At 59.9% G+C, this 23,116-nt stretch overlaps 1 protein-coding gene across 1 annotated transcript; it reads right to left on the bottom strand.

Annotated features, from left to right (window-relative positions):
* Positions 1-96: 96 nt before the first annotated feature.
* On the bottom strand, positions 97-22,796 carry LOC306957747 (sodium/potassium-transporting ATPase subunit alpha-2; the record flags this gene model as incomplete). The annotated part of the gene is made up of 12 exons (XM_079551216.1): positions 97-265; positions 2,281-2,431; positions 4,378-4,514; positions 9,864-10,039; positions 10,978-11,167; positions 13,052-13,186; positions 15,020-15,129; positions 15,625-15,823; positions 17,039-17,307; positions 19,667-19,784; positions 21,085-21,219; positions 22,683-22,796. Coding segments are annotated over 12 exons (1,903 nt in total), but the record flags the coding sequence as incomplete, so codon positions are not given.
* Positions 22,797-23,116: the final 320 nt, after the last annotated feature.

Below are 23,116 nucleotides of genomic sequence, written 5' to 3'. Positions count from 1 at the left end.
GGGGCAGAGGGTCATCGGTGGAGGGCAGATCGGTGTCACCCTGCCGTCACGGTGGCCCTCGGGGACAAGGGGGGGGAGGGGGGTGGTGGCGGTCACCTTCCTCGACGCCGGTGACGATGGAGGCGAAGTTGTCGTCCAGGAGGATCATGTCTGCTGCCTGCTTGGACACATCCGAGCCCGCGATGCCCATGGCGATGCCGATGTCTGCCTTCTTCAGCGCCGGGGAATCGTTCACGCCGTCCCCCGTCACCGCCACGATGGCACCCTGAGGGGTCAGGGGTCAGGGGGTCACGGGGTGAGGGGTCTGTGGGCAAGGGAAGGGGTCGTGGGGTCACAGGATGAGGGGGCAGGGGGTCATGGGGTCATGGCTCATGGGGTCACAAGGCCAAGGGTCATGGGGTCACAGGATGAGGGGACAAGAGGCCACGGGGTCATGGCTCATAGGGTCAAAGGGTCAGGGGTCATGGGGTCATAAGGATGAGGGGACAAGGGGCCATGGGGTCATGGCTCATGGAATCACAGGGCCAGGGGTCATGGGGTCACAGGATGAGGGGGCAGGGGGCCATGAGGTCATGGGGTCACAGGATGAGGGGGCACAGGGTCATGGCTCATGGGGTCACAAGGCCAGGGGTCATGGGGTCACAGGATGAGGGGACAGGGGGTCATGGGGTCAGGGCTCACGGGGCCACAGGGCCAGGGGTCATGGGGTCATAAGGATGAGGGGACAAAGGGTCCACGGGGTCATGGCTCATGGGGTCACAAGGCCAAGGGTCATGGGGTCACAGAATGAAGGGGCAGAGGGCCATGAGGTCATGGCTTATGGGGTCACGGGGTCAGGGGTCACTGGATCATAGGGTCAGGGGGTGAGGGTTCAGGGGGGTGAGGGGTCACGAGGTCATGGGTCACAGGGTCAGGGGGTCATGGGGGCACAGGATGAGTGGTCGGGGGCAGAAGTCATGGGGTCAGGGAGTAAGAGGTCAGGGGTCATGGGTCAGGAGGTGGGGTCATGAGGTCATGGGGTCAGGGGCACAGAATGAGTGGTTGGAGTGACAGGATCAGGGGTCATGGGGCCACGGGGTCAGGGGTCATGGGGTCACTGGGTGAGGGGTCAGGGTGAGGGTCAGAGGTCACCGCTAACAGATTTGGGGGCAGGGGGCAGAGGTCATGAGGTCATGGAGTGAGGTGGTAGGGGTCAGGAGGTCACAGGGTCACAGGGTGAGGGGTCAGGGAGTCCAGGGGTCACAGGGGTCAGGGGTGAGGGGGCGTGGGGGTGGGGGCACTGCGGGGACAAGGACACTGCAGGTGATGGATGGGGACACCATGGGCTGGGGACGTTGTGGGATGGGGACGGGGACACTTTGGGGACAAGAGCATCACAGGGATGCCACTATGGGGCTGGGGACATTGTGGGATGGGGACGGGGACACTGTGGGGACAAGGGGCGCCCCTATGGGGCTGGGGACACTGTGGGATGGGGACGGGGACACTTTGGGGACAAGGGCATCACAGGGACGCTCCTATGGGGTTGGGGACATTGGGGGATGGGGACACTTTGGGGACAAGGGATGCCACTATGGGGTTGGGGACATTGTGGCATGGGGATGGGGACACTTTGGGGACAAGGGCATCACAGGGATGCCCCTATGGGGTTGGGGACACTGTGGGATGGGGACGGGGACAATTTGGGGACAAGGGCATCACAGGGACGCCCCTATGGGGTTGGGGACATTGGGGGATGGGGACACTTTGGGGACAAGGGATGCCACTATGGGGTTGGGGCCATTGTGGGATGGGGACGGGGACACTTTGGGGACAAGGGCATCACAGGGACGCCCCTATGGGGCTGGTGACACTGTGGGATGGGGATGGGGACAATTTGGGGACAAGGGCATCACAGGGACGCCTCTCTGGGGTTGGGGACATTGTGGGATGGGGACGGGGACACTGTGGGGACAAGGGGCGCCCCTATGGGGTTGGGGCCATTGTGGGATGGGGACGGGGACACTTTGGGGACAAGGACATCACAGGGACGCCCCTATGGGGTTGGGGCCATTGTGGGATGGGGACACTTTGGGGACAAGGGCATCACAGGGACGCTCCTATGGGGTTGGGGACACTGTGGGATGGGGACGGGGACAATTTGGGGACAAGGGCATCACAGGGACGCCACTATGGGGTTGGGGACATTGTGGGATGGGGACGCTATAGGGTGGGGACGCTACAGGGACCACGGGGATGGGGAAACCATGGGGTGGGGACACCTTGGGGACAGCGGGGCACCTGGCGCTGGCAGCCCTCGACGATGATGAGCTTCTGCTGCGGGGAGGTGCGGGCGAAGACGATCTCGGTGTGGTTGCGCAGGATCTCGTCCAGCTGCTCGGCCGTCATGTCCTTCAGGTCGGAGCCGTGCACCACGCACGCCTTGGCCTCCCTGCGGGGTCGCAGCCCACGGCGCCGTGTCCCCAACATCCCCAACGTCCCCAGTGTCCCCACGTTCCCACATCCCCGTGTTCCTTTCTTCTCCATATCCCCGCATCTGGACACCCCGTCGTCCCCTTGTTCTGCTTCCCCGTGTCCCCACATCCCCACATCCCTTTGTCACCCCATATCCTCCATGTCCCCACATCCGGACGCCCCCACCTCCCTCCTGTCCCCACGTCCCCAATGTCCCCATATCCCCGCGTCCCTGCGTCCCTTCATCCTCCATACCCCCACATCTGCACACCCCCATGTCCCCACCTCCCCACGTCCCTTTGCCCCCCATATCCTCCATGTCCCCACATCCGGATGCCCCCACATCCCTCCTGTCCCCACGTCCCTCCTGTCCCCACATCCCTCCTGTCCCCACCTCCCTCCTGTCCCCACATCCCCAATGTCCCCATATCCCTGCATCCCTGCATCCCTTCATCCTCCATACCCCCACATCTGCACACCCCCATGTCCCCACATCCCCACGTCCCTTTGCCCCCCATATCCTCCATGTCCCCACATCCGGATGCCCCCACATCCCTCCTGTCCCCACGTCCCTCCTGTCCCCATGTCCCCGTGTCCCTTTATCCCTTCGTCCTCCATACCCCCACACCTGCACACCCCCCTGTTCCATTTCTCCCCGTTCCCATGTCCTTACGTCTCCATCTCCCCACACCCCTCCACCCTCCATACCCCAACATGAGGACACCCCCACGTCCCTCTTGTCCCCGTGTCCCCACGTCCCTTTATTCTCCACACCCTTTTGCCCCTACATCCTCCCCACCCCACGTCCCCATGTCCCCACAGTTCTGCTTCCCCGCGTCCCCGTCTCCTCCGTGTCCCAATGGCCCCATTTCTCCACGCCCCCCACGTCCGTCCCACTCCCTCCTCCCCATGCCCCCATTTCCTTCGTTCTCCACGTCCCGTGCCCCACATCCCTTCACCCCCCATGCACTCAAGGTGGGGCTGAGCCCTGCACCGGCACAGAGCATGGGGGGCCGGTTAGAGGGCCTGGGGATCCTAATGGCCTCCTCTGACCCTAAAAACGCTGTGACCCTATAAGCTGTAAGCTGAGGTCCTATAACTCTATGAGTGGGACGTGTTGGGGTCGGACTAGACGACCTTAAAGGCCCTCTCCAACCTTAATGATGCCACGACCCCATTTAGGGACAGGGGGAGCGGGCACAGCGGCGGCGTGGGGTCGATGGTTGGACTGGGTGACCCTAAAGGTCTTCTCTGACCTTAACGATGCTACGACCCTTTGACTCTATGACGGGTTGGGGTTGGACGAGGATCCTAAGGGTCTTTTCTGACCCTAATGGTGCTACAACCCTACAATCGTACGAGTGGGACGGGTTGGGGTCAGACAGGATGACCCTAAAGGCCCCCTCCAACCCTAAGTCCTCCACAATCCTACACAGGGACACGGGTAGCATGCAAGGCAGTGGCGTTGGGTTGATGGTTGCGTGATCCTAAAGGTCTTTTCTAACCCTAACGACACTACGATCCCATAACGCCATGAGCGGGGTCGATGGATTCGCTGGGTGACCCCAAAGGCCTGCTTTGACCCTAAGTAGTCGCTGATCCTACTTAGCGGTTGGTGGGCACAGCAGTGGCGTGGGGCTGATGGTCGGCCCGGGTGATCCCAAAGGTCTTTCCTAACCCTCACCACACCACGATCCTACAACGCCACGAGCGGGGCGGGTCGACGGTCAGAACGACGGCCCTAAAAACCTCCTCTGACCCTAACGATGCCACGAGCAGCCAGGTGGAGACGGGCAAACGGTTCCACCGGATCCTACAGACCGTTCCCAACATTAACGGCTCTGCGATCCTACGCTACTCGTTCCTCTCACCCCCCGTGTCCGGATGGCCCCATATGTGCAGACCTGCACCCCAATCACGTACCGGGGGTTCACCTGGCTGACGGGGATGTTGAGCCGCGCCGCGATGTCCTCCACCGTCTCGTTGCCCTCCGAGATGATCCCGACCCCTTTGGCGATGGCTTTGGCCGTAATGGGGTGATCCCCCGTCACCATGATCACCTGCAGGATGGGGCCACCCCCACGACCCCCCATTAGCCGTAACGGGGTCGTCCTCCATCGCCACAATCACTTGGCGGCCACCTCCGCAACCCCCAGTAAGCCATAATCACACAGAACTGGAAGGGAGCTGCAGAGCTCATGGAGTCCAAGCCCCTGCCCCAGCCGTTCCTACAGCAGGGCGCACAGCTCGGCATCCAGGCAGGTCTGGAACATCTGCAGAGCAGGAGACTCCAAACCTCCCTGGGCAGCTGCTGCAGTGAGCAGTGGGACCCATAGAGACACGTTGGGACCCATTGGGATCCATTGCGATCCATAGAGATGCATTGGGACCCATAGAGACATGTTGAGAGCCATAGAGACATGTTGAGAGCCATAGAGACATGTTGGGACCCATAGAGACACGTTGGGATCCATTGGGATCCATAGAGACACATTGGGACCCATTGGGACCCATAGAGACACGTTGGGACCCATAGAGACACATGGGGACCCATAGAGACATGTTGGGACCCATAGAGACACGTTGGGACACATTGGGACCCATTGGGACCCATAGGGACACACTGGGACCCATAGAGACACGTTGGGACATGTCGAAACACGTTGGGATCCATTGGGACCCATAGAGACACATTGGGATCCATTGGGATCCATAGAGACACATTGGGACCCATTGGGACCCATAGAGACACGTTGAGACCCATAGAGACACGTTGGGACACATTGGGACCCATAGAGACACATTGGGACCCATAGAGACACATTGGGACCCATTGGGACGCATAGAGACACGTTGAGACCCATTGAGACACGTTCGGACTCATAGAGACACATTGGGACCCATAGAGACCCATTGGGACCCACAGACTCCCCCCCTCCCTGCAGCCTGTTCCGTTGCTCCTCCCCTCACTGCACAGCCGTTCCTTCGCACATTGCTGCACAGCTTCCTATGCTGCTGTTTCCGGCCGTTTCCCCTCCTCCTGTCTCCACTCCCCACTGAAAAGAGTCCATCCTCGCCATTCTGCCCCCCACACCTCAGATACTGACAGACCTGGAGCAGCTCCCCTCTCAGTCTCCTGTTCTCCATGCTGAACAGACCCAGTTCACTCAGCCTTTCCCCATAGCAGAGATGCTCCAGGCCCCTCGCCATCTTCCTGCCCCTCCGCTGGACTCTTCCCAAGAGCTCCCTGCCTGTTTTGTGCTGGGCAGCCCAGAACCGGACGCAGTGCTGCAGATGAGGCCTCACAGGGCAGAGCAGAGGGGGAGGATCGCCTCCCTCCACCTGCTGCCCATGCAATGCACCCCAGGACGCCATGTTGGCCACCCTGCTGCCCCATGGCAACCTGTCGCCCCCAGGTCCCTGTGTGCAGAGCCCCCCTCCAGCCGCTCCTCCCCCATCCTGTACCGCTCCATGCCGTCCTTCCTCCCCAGCTGCAAGACTCCACACTTGCTGCTGTTAAACCTCACCCTGTTCCTTGCTGCCCAGCTCTCAGCCTGCCCAGCTGAATGGCAGCACGGCCTTCAGCCGATCCTCCCAGCTTCGTCTCATCAGCTGCCACGGTTCTATGTTTGTTTTGGGTTTCAGTATTCCACAGCACAACTTCATGCAGTGCACGGGGCATTAAAGCGTCCCTGCCCCAGTCCCAGGTTCCCATCCCTGTGCATTACAGCAGTCCTGGGATCCGGCCCTTCCAGGTGGCTGCTCTCTGGCTGCCTTGCACTGGGTGCTGCAGGCGCTTTCCTGGCTGTTCCAAGCTGTTCAGGTTTGACTTGGCCCTAGGAACTCTCTCTCATCCTGTCTGATTCATTCATCTCCATTTCAATCAAATTGTATCTATTGTGTTATCTTGCATTCCGATATTACAGTACAGTCACTTTTCCTCCATAGATTGCTGCCGCTGCTCTTTTCCTCCCTTCCTTCCTTGCCATTTTTGTGGGACTGGGGTGAGGGGGGGAGGGCAGAGGCCTGGTGCCCCTGTCACAGACACACATGGATCTGGTCAACGCCGTGACATCAGCAAACTGCTGAGGGCGGCCGCCATCCCCTCATCAAGGCCGTGGATGAAGATGTTGAACAAGGACCCAGCAGCCCTGGGGAGATCACAGGCCTCCAACCAGACCCTGCACCACCAACGCCGACCCCCTGCGCTCAGCCACTCAGCCAGACCTCAAACCCCCCCTCTGCCCACTCGTCCACCCCACAGCATTGTCATAAGGATGTCGTGACATCAGCAAACTGCTGAGGGCGGCTGCCATCCCCTCATCAAGGCTGTGGATGAAGACGTTGAACAAAGACCCAACAGCCCTGGGGACACCGCTGCTCCCAGGCCTCCAACCGGACCCTGCACTGCCAACGCCGACCCCCTGCGCTCTCAACCAGCCAGCCCTCAACCCCCCCCTGCTGCTCACTCGTCCACCCCACAGCTTTGTCATGAGGATGTTGTGACATCAGCAAACCGCTGAGGGTGGCCGCCATCCCCTCATCAAGGTCATTTATGAAGATGTTGAACAAGGACCCAGCACCCCAGGGGACACCACTGGTCTCCAACCGGACCCTGCACCTCCAAAGATGACCCCCTGCGCTCTCAACCAGCCAGCTCTCAACCCCCCCCTCTGCCCACTCGTCCACCCCACAGCTTTGTTACAAGGATGTCGTGACATCAGCAAACCGCTGAGGGCAGCCGCCATCCCCTCATCAAGGCTGTGGATGAAGATGTTGAACAAAGACCCAACAGCCCTGGGGACGCCGCTGCTCCCAGGCCTCCAACTGGACCCTGCACCACCAACGCCAACCCCCTGCGCTCTCAACCAGCCAGCTCTCAACCCCCCCCTCTGCCCACTCGTCCACCCCACAGCTTTGTCATGAGGATGTCGTGACATCAGCAAACTGCTGAGGGCGGCCGCCATCCCCTCATCAAGGTCATTTATGAAGATGTTGAACAAGGACCCAGCACCCCTGGGGAGATCACAGGCCTCCAACTGGACCCTGCACTGCCAACGCCGACCCCCTGCGCTCAGCCACCCAGCCAGCCCTCAACCCCCCCCTGCTGCTCACTCGTCCACCCCACAGCTTTGTCATGAGGATGTCGTGACATCAGCAAACTGCTGAGGGCGGCCGCCATCCCCTCATCAAGGTCATTTATGAAGATGCTGAACAAGGACCCAGCACCCCTGGGGACACCACTGGTCTCCAACCGGACCCTGCACCTCCAAAGATGACCCCCTGTGCTCTCAACCAGCCAGCTCTCAAACCCCCCCGCTGCCCACTCATCCACCCCACAGCTTTGTTACAAGGATGTCGTGACATCAGCAAACCGCTGAGGGCAGCCGCCATCCCCTCATCAAGGCTGTGGATGAAGATGCTGAACAAGGACCCAGCACCAAACCCTTGATGACGCCTTGAACAAGACCGGACCCAGCAGCCCTGGGGAGATCACAGGTCTCCAACCAGACCCTGCACTGCCAACGCCGACCCCCTGCGCTCAGCCACTCAGCCAGCCCTCAACCCCCCCCTGCTGCTCACTCATCCACCCCACAGCTTTGTCATGAGGATGTCGTGCCATCAGCAAACCGCTGAGGGTGGCCGCCATCCCCTCATCAAGGTCATTTATGAAGATGCTGAACAAGGACCCAGCACCCCTGGGGACACCACTGGTCTCCAACTGGACCCTGCACCGCCAACGCCGACCCCCTGCGCTCAGCCACTCAGCCAGACCTCAAACCCCCCCTCTGCCCACTCGTCCACCCCACAGCATTGTCATAAGGATGTCGTGACATCAGCAAACTGCTGAGGGCGGCTGCCATCCCCTCATCAAGGCTGTGGATGAAGACGTTGAACAAAGACCCAACAGCCCTGGGGACACCGCTGCTCCCAGGCCTCCAACCGGACCCTGCACTGCCAACGCCGACCCCCTGCGCTCAGCCACTCAGCCAGCCCTCAACCCCCCCCGCTGCCCATTCAACCCACCCCACAGCTTTGTCATAACGATGTCGTGACATCAGCAGATTTGCTGAGGGCGGCCGCCATCCCCTCATCAAGGTCATGGATGAAGATGTTGAACAAGGACCCAGCACCCCTGGGGACGCCGCTGCTCCCAGGCCTCCAACCGGACCCTGCACCACCAACGCCGACCCCCTGCGCTCTCAACCAGCCAGCCCTCAACCCCCCCCTGCTGCTCACTCGTCCACCCCACAGCTTTGTCATGAGGATGTCGTGCCATCAGCAAACCGCTGAGGGTGGCCGCCATCCCCTCATCAAGGTCATTTATGAAGATGTTGAACAAGGACCCAGCACCCCAGGGGACACCACTGGTCTCCAACCAGACCCTGCACCTCCAAAGATGACCCCCTGCGCTCTCAACCAGCCAGCTCTCAACCCCCCCCTCTGCCCACTCGTCCACCCCACAGCTTTGTTACAAGGATGTCGTGACATCAGCAAACCGCTGAGGGCGGCTGCCATCCCCTCATCAAGGCTGTGGATGAAGATGCTGAACAAGGACCCAGCACCAAACCCTTGATGACGCCTTGAACAAGACCGGACCCAGCAGCCCTGGGGAGATCACAGGTCTCCAACCAGACCCTGCACTGCCAACGCCGACCCCCTGCGCTCAGCCACTCAGCCAGCCCTCAACCCCCCCCTGCTGCTCACTCATCCACCCCACAGCTTTGTCATGAGGATGTCGTGCCATCAGCAAACCGCTGAGGGTGGCCGCCATCCCCTCATCAAGGTCATTTATGAAGATGCTGAACAAGGACCCAGCACCCCTGGGGACACCACTGGTCTCCAACCGGACCCTGCACCGCCAACGCCGACCCCCTGCGCTCAGCCACTCAGCCAGACCTCAAACCCCCCCTCTGCCCACTCGTCCACCCCACAGCATTGTCATAAGGATGTCGTGACATCAGCAAACTGCTGAGGGCAGCCACCATCCCCTCATCAAGGCTGTGGATGAAGATGCTGAACAAGGACCCAGCACCAAACCCTTGATGACGCCTTGAACAAGACCGGACCCAGCAGCCCTGGGGAGATCACAGGTCTCCAACCAGACCCTGCACCACCAACGCCGACCCCCTGCGCTCAGCCACTCACCCAGCCCTCAACCCCCCCTCTGCCCACTCGTCCACCCCACAGCTTTGTCATAACGATGTCATGGCGGACAGCATCCAAAGCCCTGCTGGAATCAAGGCAGACCGCATCCGCTGCTCCCCCCCCATCACCCAGCCTGCGACAACATCACCGAAAGCCGCCAGGCTCCCCCCATCCCCAGAACCACCCGAAAGGATGGGATTCAGCCCCACGAAGCGCCGGATCTCGGTGGGGGCAGCAGGGGGTCGGGTCGGGGGTCTCACCTTGATCCCAGCGCTGCGGCATTTGCCGACGGCATCGGGGACGGCGGCGCGGGGGGGGTCGATCATGGACATGAGCCCCACGAAGCAGAGGTCGCTGGTGGGGAAGTTCACGTCATCGGCGTCGAAGCGGAAACCCCGCGGGAATTGGTCGGGGGGGAGGTAGAGGTGGCAGAACCCTGCGGGGAGCGGGGGGTGACCGGGCCGCGCCACAGCCCCCTCTTGGCCCCTTGGCCCCCGGTGCTGCGGCCCCCTGAGCTCTGCTTCTTCCATGGCCCCGTTGGCGCCTGTGTCCCCACATCCCTACATCCTGTGTCCCCACATCTCTATGTTCCCATGTCCCCACATCCACATTTCCTGTGTCCCCACATCCCTACATCCTGTGTCCCCACATCTCTATGTTCCCATGTCCCCACATCCACATTTCCTGTGTCCCCACATCCCTACATCCTGCGTCCCCACATCCCTATGTCCCCATGTCCCCACATCCCTATATCCTGTGTCCCCACATCCCTATGTCCCCATGCCCCACTTCTCCATGTCCCCAAGTCCCCGTGTCCCTTTGTCCCCATATCCTTCACATCCCCACATCCCCACATCCCTTTACCTTCCATATCCCCACATCTGGACACCCCACGTCCCTCTTGTCCCCATGTCCCCATGTCCTTTTGCCCCAGTATCCATCCTGCTCCCATGTGCCACTTCTTCATGTCCCCATATCCCCTGCCCCCATGTCCCCATATCCCGTGTCCCCATGTCCCAATATCCCCTGTGTCCCCATATCCCCTGCATCCCCATGTCCCCATATCCCCTGTGTCCCCATGTCCCCATATCCCGTGTCCCCATGTACCCATATCCCCTTTATCCCCATGCCCCCATATCCTCTGTGTCCCCATGTCCCCATATCCCCTGTGTCCCCATGTCCCCATTTTCCCCACCCGCTCCCACCCCATGGCACCACTCCCCTGCTCCCCCCAGCTCCATGTGGGCACGCTGGATGGCTCCCAAAGGCCCCTATAACCCACCAAATCCCCCCCCCACCACCCTAAATCCCCCCATAACCACCCCATAACTTCCCCACCCCCCCCCCAGCACCTCCCCCAGACCCTCCCCATACCCAGCACGCGCTCCCCCAGCCCCCCCAGCTCCAGGTAGGCGTTCTGGAAGGCCTCCTTCATCTCCTCGTCCAGGGGCACCTCCTGGCCCTGCAGCAGGATTCGGGAGCAGCGCTCCAGGATGCGCTCGGGGGCCCCTTTCATCACCAGGATGTGTCCCTGGGGGTCGTCCTCCCGCTCGTGGATGGAGAGCTGCAGGGACGGCCGCGCGTTGGCACCACACCTCGGCTCCCCCCGTCCCTTCGGTCCCAAACCCTTGGGCACCCCAACCCTTAGGTTCCCAAAACCTGGGTCCCCCAATCTTTGGGTCCCCCCGAATCCTTCGGTCCCCAGATTCCCGTTTCCTTTGGTCCCCAACCCCTTTAGCCTCCAATCCCTTCAGTCCCCAAACCCCGTGGTCCCCAATCCATTTGATTCCCAAATGCTTCAGCCCCAATCCTTTCGATCTCCAAGTCCTTCAGCCCCAAAACTCTTTGATCCCCAAACCCCTGGATCCCAAACCCTTGGGCACCCCAACCCTTAGGTTCCCAAAAACTGGGTCCCCCAATCTTTGGCTCCCCCCAAATCCTTCGGTCCCTGGATTCCCGTTTCCTTTGGACCCCAAACCCTTTAGCCTCCCAACTCTTGGGTTTTCAATCCCTTCGGTCCCCAAACACTTTGGTCCCCAAACCCTTTAGCCTCCAATCCCTTCGGGCCCCAAACCCTTGGGTCCCCAAGCCTCTGAGTCCCCAAATCCTTTGATCCCCAAACCCACAGGTCCCCAGGCCCTTCAGTCCCCAAAACCTTGGGTCCCTGATCCCTTTGGTCCCAAATATCTGGGGTCCAAAATCCCATCAGTCCCCAAACCCCTCAGTCCCAAAACCCTTGGATCCCCAAACCCTTGGGTCTCCAATCCCTTCAGTCCCCAAACCCTTGGATCCCCAAACCCTTTAGCCTCCAACCCCTTCGGTCCCCCAAACACTTTGGTCCTCAAAACCCCGTGGTCCCCAATCCATTTGATTCCCAAATCCTTCAGCTCCAATCCCTTTGATCTCCAAGTCCTTCAGCCCCGAACTCTTTGATCCCCAAACCCTTGGATCCCCAATCCCTTTGGTCTCCAACCCTTCAGTCCCCAAAAGATTGAGTCCCCAAAACCTTGGTGGGTCCCCAGGCCCTTCAGTCCCCAAAACCTTGGGTCCCTGATCCCTTTGGTCCCAAATATCTGGGGTCCCAAATCCCTTCAGTCCCAAAACCCCTCAGTCCCAAAACCCTTGGATCCCCAAAGCCTTGGGTCTCCAATCCCTTCAGTCCCCAAACCCTTGGGTCCCCAAGCCTCTGAGTCCCCAAATCCCTTTGGTCCCAGTCTCTTTAGTCCCCAAAAGCTTGGGTCCCTGATTCTTCTGGTCCTAAATCTTTGGGATCCCAAATCCCATCAGTCCCCAAACCCCTCAGTCCCAAAACCCTTTGGTCCCCAAACCCTTGGGTCTCCAATCCCTTCAATCCCCAAACCCCTCAGTCCCAAAATCCTTCAGTCCCCAAACCCTTGGGTCCCCAAGCCTCTGAGTCCCCAAATCCTTTGATCCCCAAACCCTTGGGTCCCCAGTCTCTTCAGTCCCAAATCCCTTTGGTCCCAGGCCCTTTGGTCCCCAAAAGCTTGGGTCCCTGATTCTTCTGGTCCTAAATCTTTGGGATCCCAAATCCCTTCAGTCCCCAAACCCCTCAGTCCCAAAACGCTTGGATCCCCAAACCCTTGGGTCCCCAAGCCTCTGAGTCGCCAAATCCTTTGGTCCCCAAACCCACGGGTCTCCAGGCCCTTCAGTCCCCAAAAGCTTGGGTCCCTGATCCCTCTGGTCCCAAATATCTGGGGTCCCAAATCCCATCAGTCCCCAAACCCCTCAGTCCCCAAACCCTAGGATCCCCAAGGCCCTGAGTCCCCAAATCCTTTGGTCCCCAACCCCTTGGGTCCCCAGTCTCTGTAGCCCCCAGTCCCTTCGGTCCCCAAATCCTTCTGTCCCCAACCCCTTCCTTTGGTCCCCCTGGTCCCCGATCCCCTCAAACCCCTCTGCTCCCCACCCCGCGTCCCCGGCGCGGCCCCACCTGGTATTTGTTGGTGGAGTTAAAGGGGATTTCGGTCACTTTGGGGTTCTTGTCCCTCATCTTCTTGACGGAGCCACACGAGAGCTGGATGCACTTCAGCAGCGCCGACTCGGACGCATCGCCTGCGGTGTCGCGCTGGGGGGCAGCGACAGAGGTGACACATGGGGACAGCAAGAGATGGCAGAGATGGGCGGGGATGGGGGCAGGGGCAGGGATGGGGTTAGGGCTGCTTGGGTTTAGGGTCAGGGTCAGGGTTATTAGGGTTAAGGTTAGCGTTAGGGTTAGGGTTAGGGTCAGGGTTAGGGTTAGGTTTAGGGTTGTTAGGGTTAGGGTTATAGGGTTAGGGTTAGGGTTAGGGTTATAGGGTTAGGGTTAGGGTTATAGGGTTAGGGTTATAGGGTTAGGGTTAGGGTTAGGGTTGTTAGGGTTAGGGTTAGGGTTAGGGTTGTTAGGGTTATTTGGGTTAGGGTTAGGGTTATTAGGGTTAGGGTTAGCGTTAGGGTTAGGGTTAGGGTTAGGGTTGTTAGGGTTAAGGTTAGGGTTAAGGTTAGGGTTAGGGTTAGGGTTAGGGTTAAGGTTAGGGTTAGGGTTAGGGTTAAGGTTAAGGTTACAGGGTCAGGAATAAGGTTATAGGTAATATATATAGAATTAGGGTTAGGGTTAGGGTCTGTGTTAGGGTGAGGGTTAGGGTTATAGGGTTAGGGTTAGGGTTAGGGTTAGGGTTAGGGTTGTTAGGGTTAGGGTTAGGGTTAGGGTTAGGGTTAGGGTTAGGGTTAGGGTTAGGGTTAGGGTTAAGGTTAGGGTTAGGGTTAGGGTCAGGGTTAGGGTTAGGTTTAGGGTTGTTAGGGTTAGGGTTATAGGGTTAGGGTTAGGGTTAGGGTTAGGGTTAGGGTTGTTAGGGTTAAGGTTAGGGTTATTAGGGTTAGGGTTAGGGTTAGGGTTAGAGTTATAAGGTTAGGGTTAGGGTTAGGGTTAGGGTTGTTAGGGTTAGGGTTAGGGTTGTTAGGGTTAGGGTTAGGGTTAGGGTTAGGGTTAGGGTTAGGGTTAGGGTTAGGGTTGTTAGGGTTATTTGGGTTAGGGTTAGGGTTATTAGGGTTAGGGTTAGGGTTAGGGTTAGGGTTAGGGTTAGGGTTAGGGTTAGGGTTAGGGTTAGGGTTAGGGTTAGGGTTTGGGTTAAGGTTAGGGTTAGGGTTAGGGTTAGGTTTAAGGTTAAGTTTACAGGGTCAGGAATAAGGTTATAGGTAATATATATAGAATTAGGGTTAGGGTTCGGGTCTCTGTTAGGGTTAGGGTTAGGGTTAGGGTTAGGGTTAGGGTTAGGGTAGGGTTAGGGTTAGGGTTAGGGTTAGGGTTAGGGTTAGGGTTAGGGTTAGGGTTAGGATTAGGGTTAGGGTTCGGGTCAGGGTCAGGGTTAGGGTTAGGGTTAGGGTTAGGGTTAGGGTTAGGATTAGGGTTAGGGTTCGGGTCAGGGTCAGGGTTAGGGTCAAGGTTAGGGTTAGGGTTAGGGTTAAGGTTAGGGTTAGGGTTAGGGTTAGGTTTAAGGTTAAGTTTACAGGGTCAGGAATAAGGTTATAGGTAATATATATAGAATTAGGGTTAGGGTTCGGGTCTCTGTTAGGGTGAGGGTTAGGGTTAGGGTTAGGGTTAGGGTTAGGGTAGGGTTAGGGTTAGGGTTAGGGTAGGGTTAGGGTTAGGGTTAGGGTTAGGGTTAGGGTTAGTGTTAGGGTTAGGGTTAGGGTTAGGGTTAGGGTTAGGGTTAGGGTTCGGGTCAGGGTCAGGGTTAGGGTCAAGGTTAGGGTCAGGGTTAGGGTCAAGGTTAGGGTTAGGGTTAGGGTTAGGGTTAGGGTTAAGGTTAGGGTTAGGGTTAGGGTTAGGGTTAGGGTTAGGGTTAGGGTCAGGGTTAGGGTCAGGGTCAGGGTCAGGTTTGGGTTGGGGTCAGGTTTGGGTTGGGGTCGGCGGGGCGCTGACCTTGGAAATGGAGATGTTCTCCTGTCCCGGTTTGAAGACGGCGCGGTTGCAGAGCCCAGCAATGCGCGCCAGCGCTGCCCAGGTGGGCGAGCGCTTATCGAAGGTGGCACCTGGGGGACAACGTCTGTCACTGCCTGAGCGCCCTGGGGACACCCCTGGGGTCCGGGGACACAGCCTGGGGGTGGGGGCAGAAGGGTTGGGGTGTCGGGGGATTGGGGAACCGGAGGATTGGGATCTGGGGTTTGGCGACTGAAGGGATTGGGGACCAAAGGGATTCGGATCTGAGGGTTGGGGACCCGGGGAGTCGAGGGCCCAAGATTTTGGGGATCCAGGCTTTGGGGACCCAAAGGTGCTGGAAATGAGTGTGAAGGAGTTGGGAACCCAAGGATTGGGGATGCGGGAAATGAGGACCCAGGCGATGGGGACCCAAGGGTTGGGGAGACGATGGCTGCGGTGTTCAGGGTTTGGGGAAACCTTGGGCTGGGGATCCAGGGCTTGGGGACTCAAAGCTTAGGAACTGAAGGGACGGGGACCCAGGGGTTGGGGAATCCGGGAGATGGGGACCAAAGGGACGGAGACCCGTGGGATGGGGTGCCGTCACCCACCCGACTGATCCTCGGTGGTGTCGGCCTCGTGGATCTGGTTGTCGAACCACATGTGGGCCACCGTCATGCGGTTCTGGGTGAGGGTCCCGGTTTTGTCGGAGCAGATGGTGGACGTGGACCCCAGCGTTTCCACCGCCTCCAGGTTCTTCACCAGGCAGTTCTTCCTCGCCATGCGCTTGGCCGTCAGCGTCAGGCACACCTGGAGGGGCACCCATGGGTGTCACAGAGAAGCCCGTGGAGCTGAGTGGGCGCTCGTGGGGCTCATAGGGCACCCATTAGTCTCATAGGGAACATATGGGGCTCATAGGGCATCCATGGAGCTCCGAGGGCACCCATGGGGCTCATGGGGCATCCATGGAGCTCATGGGGCACCAATGGAGCACATGGGGCACCCATGGGTCTCATAGGGCATCCATGGAGCTCGGAGGGCACCCATGGGGATCATAGGGCACCCATGGAGCTCCGAGGGCACCCATGGGGATCATAGGGCACCCATGGGGCTCATAGGGCACCCATGGAGCTCACAGGGCACCTATGGGGTTCATAAGGCACCCATGGAGCTCATAGGGCACCCATGGGGCTCATAGGGCACCATGGGGCTCACAGGGCACCCATGGGGCTCATAGGGCACCTATGGGGTTTATAGGGCACCCATGGGTCTCATTAAAGCACCTATGGGTCACACAGGGCACCCATGGGGCTCAAAGAGCATTCATGTGTCTCGTAGGGCATCGATGGGGATGAAAGCACCCATGGGACTCATATAGTATCTATGGGGTTCATAGGTCACCCATGGAACACATAGGGTGCTCAAGGGCACCCATGGAGCTCAGAGGGCACCCGTGGGGCTCATATGGCACCCATGGGGCTCACGGGGCACCAGTGGAGCTCATGGGGCACCCATGGGTCTCAAGGGGCACCAATGGAGCTCAAAGGGCACCCATGGGGTTAATAGAGCACCCATGGAGCTCCAAATGCACCCATGGGGCTCACGGGGCACCAATGGAGCTCAGAGGGCACCCATGGGGCTCAGAGGGCACCCATGGGTCTCACAGGGCTCATGGGGCACCAATGGAACTCTGAGGTCACCCATGGGGCTCAGAGGGCACCCATGGGGCTCAGAGGGCACCCATGGAGCTCCGAGGGCACCCATGGGGCTCATAGGGCACCCACAGGGCTCATGGGGCACCAATGGAACTCAGAGGGCACCCATGGGGCTCATAGAGCACCCATGCAGCTCACAGGGCCCCCATGGGGCTCAGAGGGCACCCATGGAGCTTAGAGGGCACCCATGGGGCTCATAGGGCACCCACTGATCTCACAGGACGCCCATAAGAGCGGAACCCAAGGCTCCAAGCCCAGTGTCACCAGCACTCCCAACCCGCTGCCCCTCTGCCCCATCGGCGGCCCTTACGGTGACGGTGGCCAGCAGCCCCTCGGGGACGTTGGCCACGATGATGCCGATGAGGAAGATGACGGCCTCCAGCCACGTGTAGCCCAGGATGAGGGAGAGGATGAAGAAGGAGAGGCCGAGGAAGACGGCGACGCCGGTGATGAGGCGGATGAAGTGCTCGATCTCCATGGCGATGGGCGTGCGTCCCACCTCCAGCCCCGAGGCCAGCGAGGCGATGCGCCCCATCACCGTGCGGTCCCCCGTGGAGATGACGATGCCCCGGGCCGTGCCTAAGGGACACCCACGGGGGGAGGAGGGGACAACGGGACGCCTGTGGGGCTTGTGGGGCACCCGTGGGGCTCACGGGGCATCCGTGGGGCTCACAGGGTGTCTATAGAGACTGTAGGGAATCTATGGGTCTCATGGGGCGCCCGTGGGGCTCGTGGGGATCCATTGATCTCACAGAATATTTATGGGCCTCACAGGACATCTGTGGGGCTCACAGGTGACCCTTGGGGCTCATAGGGAGCCCAGGGGACTCATGGGGGACCCGTTCATGTCATACAGCATCCATGGGGCTCACAGGGTGTCTGTGGGGCTCACAGGGCATCCATGGGGCTCACAGGGTGTCTATAGAGATTGTAGGGAATCTATGGGCCTCATGGGGCGCCCATGGGGATCCATTGATCTCACAGAATATTTATGGGCCTCACAGGACATCTGTGGGGCTCACGGGTGACCCTTGGGGCTCATAGGGAACCCAAGGGACTAATGGGGGACCCATTAATGTCATAGAGCATCCATGGGGCTCACAGGGCGTCTGTGGGGCTCACAGGGTGTCTATAGAGATTGTACAGAATCTATGGGTTTCACGGGGCACCCGTGGGGCTAATAGGACACTTATGGGCCTCACAGAACGTCTGTGGGGCTCACGGGTGACCCTTGGGGCTCATAGGGAACCCAGGGGATTCATGGGGGACCCATTCATGTCATAGAGCATCCATGGGGCTCATAGGGTGTCTATAGAGATTGTAGGGCATCTATGGGTCTCATGGGGCACCCGTGGGGATACTTGTGGGCGTCACAGGACATCTGTGGGGCTCATGGGTGACCCTTGGGGCTCATAGGGAATCCAAGGGATTCATGGGGCTCACGGGGTGTCCATAGAGATTGTACAGAATCTATGGGTCTCATGGGGTGCCCGTGGGGCTCGTGGGGATCCATTGATCTCACAGAATATTCATGGGACTCATAGGGCATCTGTGGGGATTGTAGGGCATCTATGGGTCTCATGGGGTGCCCGTGGGGATACTTATGGGCCTCACAGGACATCTGTGGGGCTCATGGGTGACCCTTAGGGCTCATAGGGAGCCCAGGGGATCCATGGGGCTCACAGGGTGTCTATAGAGATTGTAGGGAATCTATGGGCCTCATGGGGCACCCGTGGGGCTCACAGGATACTTATGGGCCTCACAGACATCTGTGGGGCTCATGGGTGACCCTTGGGGCTCATAGGAAACCCAGGGGATCCATGGGGCTCACAAGGCATCCATGGAGCTCACAGGGTGTCTATAGAGATTGTAGGGCATCTATGGGTCTCATGGGGCACCCGTGGGGCTCACAGGATACTTATGGGCCTCACAGGACATCTGTGGGGCTCATGGGTGACCCTTGGGGCTCACAGGGAGCCCAGGGGACTCATGGGGGACCCGTTCATGTCATAGAGCATCCATGGGGCTCACAGGGTGTCTGTGGGGCTCACAGGGCATCCATGGGGCTCACGGGGCACCTATGGGGCTCATAGGGCACCCAATTATTTCTCAGGGCAACCACTGGGCTCAGAGGGCATCAAAGGGTCCCACAGAGCACCCAAGGGACTCAGTGGACATCTACGAGCCTCACAGGGTACTTGTGGGCTCATAAGGCACCTATAGGTCGCACGGGGCACTTGGGTCACGTGGGTCTTGCAAAGCATCTGTGGGGCTCATGGGGCACCCATCGCTCTCACAGGGCACCTATGGGGCTGAGAGGGCAACCACGGAGCTCACAGGACATCCGTGGGGCTCATGGGGCATCCGTGGGGCTCATAGGGCATCTGTGGGTCTCATAGGGCATCTGTGGGGCTCATAGGGCATCTGTGGGGCTCATGGGGCATCCGTGGGGCTCATGGGGCATCCGTGGGTCTCATAGGGCATCTGTGGGGCTCACGGGGCATCCGTGGGGCTCATAGGGCATCTGTGGGGCTCATGGGGCATCTGTGGGGCTCACGGGGCATCCGTGGGGCTCATGGGGCATCCGTGGGTCTCATAGGGCATCTGTGGGGCTCACGGGGCATCCGTGGGGCTCATAGGGCATCTGTGGGTCTCATAGGGCATCTGTGGGGCTCATGGGGCATCTGTGGGGCTCACGGGGCATCTGTGGGGCTCATGGGGCATCTGTGGGGCTCATAGGGCATCCGTGGGTCTCATAGGGCATCTGTGGGGCTCATAGAGCATCCGTGGGGCTCATGGGGCATCTGTGGGGCTCACAGGGCACTTCTGCGTCTCACAGGGCACCCATGAGGGACGCGGAGGGGCGGCGGTAGCACCCAGCCCCCTCGGGTGCCACTGGGGACGCGGCGGGGACACGGGGACAGCCGTGGGCGCACACCTTCCACGCAGTTGGTGGAGAAGAAGCAGATGTTGCGCGTCTCCAGCGGGTTCTCGTGGGTGAACTCCGGGGAGCGGGTCTGCGGCTCCGACTCCCCCGTCAGAGAGGAGTTGTCCACCTGCCAGGGACAGCGGGGGGGACAGCGGGGATGGGGGGCACAGAGTGACAGAAGGGTGACAGCAGGGTGACAACGAGGATGGGGTGGCGGCAGGGATGGGGTGACGGAGGGGTGACAGCGGGGTGACAGTGGGGATGGGGTGGCAGAGGGGTGACAGTGGAAACGGGGTGACGGCGGGGATGGGGTGACAGCAGGGATGGGGTGATGGAGGGGTGACAGTGGGGTGACAGTGGGGATGGGGTGGCAACAGGGTGACAGAAGGGAGACAGCAGGGTGACAACGAGGATGGGGTGACAGCAGGGATGGGGTGACGGAGGGGTGACAGCAGGGTGACAGCGGGGATGGGGTGGCAGAGGGGTGACAGTGGAGACGGGGTGATGGCGGGGATGGGGTGACAGCAGGGTGACAGTGAGGATGGGGCGGCAGCAGAGTGACAGAAGGGTGACAGCAGGGTGACAGTGGGGATGGGGTGGCAGCAGAGTGATGGAGGGGTGACAGCAGAGTGACAGTGGGGATGGGGTGACGGCGGGGATGGGGTGACAGAGGGGTGACAGCAGGGTGACAGTGGGGATGGGGTGGCGGCAGGGATGGGGTGATGGAGGAGTGACAGCGGGGTGGTGACAGTGGGGATGGGGCGGCACAGAGTGACAGCAGGGTGACAGCGGGGTGACAGTGGGGACAGCGGGTGACACCTCAGTTGACCCCATGTCCCCAGGCCAGTCCCAGAACCCCGTCCAGGTGCCACCCCATAGCCTGGTGCCCACCCCACCGCAGCCCCATCCTGTACCAGCCCTGGCGCCCACCTCCCAGCAGAGCCGGCGCCCACCCAATGTCACCCAATGTCACCCAATGTCACCCAACGTCACCCAATGTCACCCAACGTCACCCAACGTCACCCAACGTCACCCAATGTCACCCAGCGTCACTCAACGTCACCCAATGTCACCCAATGTCACCCAATGTCACTCAACGTCACCCAGCGTCACCCAATGTCACCCAACGTCACCCAACGTCACCCAACGTCACCCAATGTCACCCAATGTCACCCAATGTCACCCAATGTCACTCAACGTCACCCAGCGTCACCCAGCATCACCCAACGTCACCCAACGTCACCCAACGTCACCCAACGTCACCCAATGTCACCCAACGTCACCCAGCGTCACTCAACGTCACCCAATGTCACCCAATGTCACTCAACGTCACCCAGCATCACCCAATGTCACCCAACGTCACCCAACGTCACCCAACGTCACCCAACGTCACCCAACGTCACCCCATCCTGGCGCCCCCCGCCCACCTTGCAGCCATGGGAGGAGATGATGCGCATGTCGGCAGGGACGCGGTCTCCTCCCTTCACCTCCACCAGGTCGCCCACCACCACGTTCTCCGCGTTGATCTGGATCTTCTCCCCCTCGCGGATCACCAGAGCTTGCTGTGGGGTGGGGGGGCACCGTCAGCTGCTGGGCACCCCTGGGACCCCCCCCACCCAGTGTGGAACGGGGACCTGCAGCCACCCCTCATAGCAGAACGGGTGCCCACCCCATAACAGGACGGGTGCCCACCCTGCGCTGGTCCTGGTGCCCATCCTATAGGACTACAGGTGCCCATCCTATAGGACTACAGGTGCCCATCCTATAGGAACACAGGTGCCCATCCTATAGGACTACAGGTGCCCATCCTACACCCGTCCTGGTGCCCATCCTATAGGACTACAGGTGCCCATCCTATAGGAACACAGGTGCCCATCCTATAGGACCACAGGTGCCCATCCTATAGGAACACAGGTGCCCATCCTATAGGACTACAGGTGCCCATCCTATAGGAACACAGGTGCCCATCCTATTCCAGTCCTGGTGCCCACCCTATAAGACTACAGGTGCCCATCCTACAGCAGTCGTGGTGCCCATCCTATAGGACTACAGGTGCCCATCCTATAGGAACACAGGTGCCCATCCTATAGGACTACAGGTGCCCATCCTATAGGACTACAGGTGCCTATCCTATAGGACTACAGGTGCCCACCCCATCCCAGCCCTGGTTCCCACCTCATAGCACATATGGTGCCGACCCCATAACAGGATGGGTGCCCACCTCGTAGCAGACCTGGTGCCCACCCGATAGGACTACAGGTGCGTATCCTATACCAGTCCTGGTGCCCACCCTATAGAACCACAGGTGCCCACCCTATAGGACTACAGGTGCCCATCCTATACCAGTCCTGGTGCCCATCCTATAGGAACACAGGTGCCCATCCTACAGCAGTCCTGGTGCCCATCCTATAGGACTACAGGTGCCCATCCTACAGCAGTCCTGGTGCCCATCCTATAGGACTACAGGTGCCCACCCTATAGGACCACAGGTGCCCATCCTATAGGACCACAGGTGCCCACCCTATAGGACTACAGGTGCCCATCCTATAGGACCACAGGTGCCCACCCTATAGGACTACAGGTGCCCATCCTATAGGAACACAGGTGCCCACCCTATAGGACTACAGGTGCCCATCCTATAGGACCACAGGTGCCCACCCTATAGGACTACAGGTGCCCATCCTATAGGAACACAGGTGCCCACCCTATGGGACTACAGGTGCCCATCCTATAGGACCACAGGTGCCCACCCTATAGGACTACAGGTGCCCATCCTATAGGACCACAGGTGCCCACCCTATAGGACTACAGGTGCCCATCCTATAGGAACACAGGTGCCCACCCTATAGGACTACAGGTGCCCATCCTATAGGAACACAGGTGCCCACCTATAGGACTACAGGTGCCCATCCTACACCAGCCCTGGTGCCCACCCTATAGGACTACAGGTGCCCATCCTACACCAGTCCTGACCCCCTTCTCACCCCAGTGCCCACCCCACCCCACAGCCCGGTTTGGGGCTCACCTGCGGCACCATGTTCTTGAAGGAGTCCATGATCTTGGAGCTCTTGGCCTCTTGGTAGTAGGAGAAGCAGCCGGTGACAATGACGACGGCAGCCAGCACCACCCCCAGGTACAGCTGGGGACAGGCATGGGGACAACGCGGTGACAATCGGGGCCACTCTGCATCCCACCCCCCATAGCATCCCCCCATCGTGCCCATGTCTGAACGCTGCCCACGTCCCCCTTGTGCCCACGTCCCGCTGTTCCGTGTCCCATTGCTCCCACATCAATGCCACGTGTCCCCACCTGTCCCCGCAGTACCATGTCCCCATCCCCACATGTCCCTATGTGTCTCCCATGTCCCCATGTCCCGCTGTCCCCTCCATCCCCTCAGTCCCACTGTCCCCACTGTCCCCCATCCCCACCATCCCTCTGTCCCACGGTCCCCATGTCCTG

Source organism: Tetrao urogallus (genome assembly GCF_951394365.1).
Source record: "Tetrao urogallus genome assembly, contig: scaffold_201, whole genome shotgun sequence".
NCBI lineage: Eukaryota > Metazoa > Chordata > Aves > Galliformes > Phasianidae > Tetrao > Tetrao urogallus.
Note: the sequence above shows the minus strand (reverse complement) of the source record. Positions and strands in the feature narration are given on the sequence as shown.